The sequence below is a fragment of the Bidens hawaiensis genome, unplaced genomic scaffold (assembly GCF_021521415.1).
Source record: "Bidens hawaiensis isolate Kalapana, Puna unplaced genomic scaffold, B.hawaiensis_p1.1 tig00079164_1, whole genome shotgun sequence".
NCBI classification, from domain to species: Eukaryota; Viridiplantae; Streptophyta; class Magnoliopsida; order Asterales; family Asteraceae; genus Bidens; species Bidens hawaiensis.
The window spans coordinates 1-3,296 of record NW_027503544.1 but is presented as its reverse complement, the minus strand read 5'-3'; the positions used below and the strand labels follow the sequence as shown (position 1 = coordinate 3,296).

Here is a 3,296-nt window from a genome sequence, read left to right as displayed (position 1 = left end):
ATTCCCATGACCTCGCAACTTTATTCCCCTAACTTGTGGATAATCGTTGAACTTTCTATCAAGTTACTGCCTCACCATACAAAACCATCCAAAAAGAAATACATTAGCCGTGGTGAATTGGGTCATGATGAAAAGGGCTAGACTAGTAGTCCTTGTCTTAATCACAAATAATTAGAGTAAGGGACCCCTTGGGGGGGGGGGGGGGGGGGGTTGTGGGGGTAACCCTAGGACTAAGCGTGTTGTATGGGGCTCAATTTAGAAACACTTGGTTTTTATCTTGTCCCACGACTCACTCACCCTTATTATGTAGAGGTGGGACCTCTTGCTTCTACCATAGTAGATTTAAACCATCAAGAGAGTCAGGCCAAAAGCAACTCCAAAAATGTTGCGCCTAAATAAGAAATCTAGGGTTAAGACCCGAGAGATCAAACATTGCCTGCCTCAACTAAGATTTTATCTTATCACTTGAAATACTACATGTTTGTCCACTAGAACGGTTTAATGGTTGTTTCGATCATATCATGCATAGGGCCAATGTCAAAAGAAGATCTCATCAAAGTCGATGATTGGCCCAATCGGCAAAGGATATGGGCCTATCCACGATGTGAATGATGGACCAAGACTAATTTAGAAAATTACCGTTATCATAAATAATAATGATAATAGACTGGGGGACTTGATGAGGTTCTTCCATAATTAGGCCTCCAAGATAAGAAAAAGGGCGGCCCGATAAGAGCCCAGTCAAAGGGTCCATCAAGAGAAGATTATCAACAAACTAAACATATATGAGTTTGAAATCTAAAAGAAGCAAAATATGATATTAAACTATAAAGCCCATGTTTAATGGAAGGTGGAGTCAAGGACAACCATGCAACCCCCCCCCCCCCCCCCCCCCTATCCAGACCAAGTACGCTGGATAAAAGGCTGAAAGTTGAAGACTCAAAGGAGAAGAGAAGAAACTATAAGACAATACCCAATAGGGATAAGTCCAAATATCTTTCATGGAGGAGCATCTAGTTAAGGATGAACAGAAAAACTTGTAATTCATATACCATTAGGTCCATTACTCTAAACATGAATATATTAGGCCATTCTTATTAGAGCATAATCGAATCATCATTGTCTATGAAACAATTTTAACTCGGGTTCCAACAATTCACATGTCCATTCTACCTAAACTAGATATTGGATCACATTGTTCTTCATATATGGAATATGTTGACATGAATATAGGAAAGTGTTGGGATATCCAAGGGTTATAAGACACGTTTATGTTGGTTTGATACTCAATAATGTTGCAAAACTAGTTACGCTAATTTTTGGAAGAAAGGAAAAAAGTTTAAATGAAAATAGCTAAATGATTGTCTACCCCATCTATAATGGCCAATTCTAGTGAAAACTGCTAAAGGTGGGCAAAAGAAACGATTAATAAAATCAAACTGAAACCGAACCGATTTGGAACCGTTTTGTAGTTCTCTCCACGAAACTGGTTCCTAACTGGTTAACCGAATCAAAATCGGCCAAAACCGGTCAAAAACGGCCAACATCGACCAAGAACTGGTCGAAAACCAATGTAACCCAGGCAAAAAACCAATTTCAACCCGAACTAAAACAAATCATAAACCGATTTAATTTTACTTTTGTTAGCCAAGCCGTTCGGTTTCAACCCTAACCGGTTTAGGGTTTAACGGTTTCTACACCTCTAAAGAGACAGCAAGGCATCAACGTATCCTCCTGGAACAAATCACTGTGCGTTTTGAGTCGCTTACCGGACAACCGTGCTATATATTTATAAATTTATTTATAAGTGATGTCCGCGCTTTTATATTCATACAACAGTTTTCTTTAACAACTGATTTGTTAATGTTAAAAGACTTACAAGATAAATTCCGATAAGTTGTGTATATTAAAAATCCACCGAAATGTTTTCATCGTTTCTTTATCTTCTGCCAATACCACCTCTTATGGTCGGATAAAAAGAAAAGGTAAACTGTCACGCTATTAATGCAATATCTGAGATAGTTACAATCTAATAGCTTAAGGTGATGACACGTGTGTCCAGATAGCCACTTCGTCTCCCCTGCCACCACGTCATCATATTACGTGTGTCCAGATGACACGTGCTATTTTCCTCTCTCCAGCAATGCATACTTATGTACTACATATACACTCACTAAGTTAGCACCCTCAGTTCGATCATAACACCGTGTTGTGTCATAAATAATCTGTAACCGATATCTTGAAAGAGTGAGCTTGACTAAAATGGCATCACAACAAGCAAGCAAGAAGTCGGAGCAAATCTCCGAACAAGAGAAAAAGGAGCTTGACAAACGAGCAGCTCAAGGGGAAACCGTCGTTCCTGGTGGTACTCGTGGCAAAACCCTCGAGGCCCAGGAACGCCTCGCTGAAGGTAATATTATAGATAACACAAAACAGTTATACTTATAATGTTAACAACGGGATTTTAGCAGAAATAATAAATGTGTTATTGTTGGAATTTTATTGGAGAGTTAGCAACAGTATTCCAATAGAAGGCTATGTTGGTATTTTATTACAGTCCTCTTGCAAAATGAGAGCTATTTTTTTTATTTTTTATTTTATTATTATTATTTTTATTCTTTTGAGTGTGTTAATAATTCGTCTCATTTGTTGAAATTTATGTTCTAGGAAATTATTTGTCAGAATACGAGCAATACGAATTATTTTATGGTGGTGTTATTTTTTTAGTAGTTTAATTATTCTTGAAATTAAGTAAGTATATATTATGTTTGTGGTGAAGGACGAAGCAAGGGAGGACAGACAAGGAAAGACCAGCTGGGAACAGAAGGGTACAAGGAGATGGGGCAAAAGGGTGGTCGGAGCACCGGTACTGGTCAACAGGATGAGGAGGAGGAGGAAGGTTGATGAACGATGCTCGATGATGCATGTGCGTGCTTGTACGACTAGGTTCTTTATGTTTCCCGGTGTTTTAGATATATGTATGTTGTGTTTGTAATGTAGTTTAGGTGGTGTTTGATGTACTTTTGATGGTAGTTTGGGCTTTTGGCCATCTTGTTTCCTATATGCATGTAGTAGTACTAGTAGGCTGTAACTTGCATGTGTTAATATAATAAAACTAGCTAGTTCCTGTATTGTCTTTCCTCCGTGTGATGATCTCGGATGAAATATCGATACGCAATCATCCTAGATAGTAGATAATCAGCCGGAACATAAATGTATACAAAGCAACATTACATAAATATACAATGCAACGTTATTTATAAAAAATATACCAAGCAACGTTACGAAGTTGCATT

The 3,296-nt window shown here is 38.1% G+C and overlaps 1 protein-coding gene across 1 annotated transcript; it reads left to right on the top strand.

Annotated features, from left to right (window-relative positions):
- Positions 1-2,262: 2,262 nt before the first annotated feature.
- LOC143607058 (10 kDa late embryogenesis abundant protein-like) lies at positions 2,263-2,899 on the top strand (the record flags this gene model as incomplete). The annotated part of the gene is made up of 2 exons (XM_077082633.1): positions 2,263-2,410; positions 2,780-2,899. Coding segments are annotated over exons 1-2 (268 nt in total), but the record flags the coding sequence as incomplete, so codon positions are not given.
- Between the last annotated feature and the right edge of the window lie 397 nt (positions 2,900-3,296).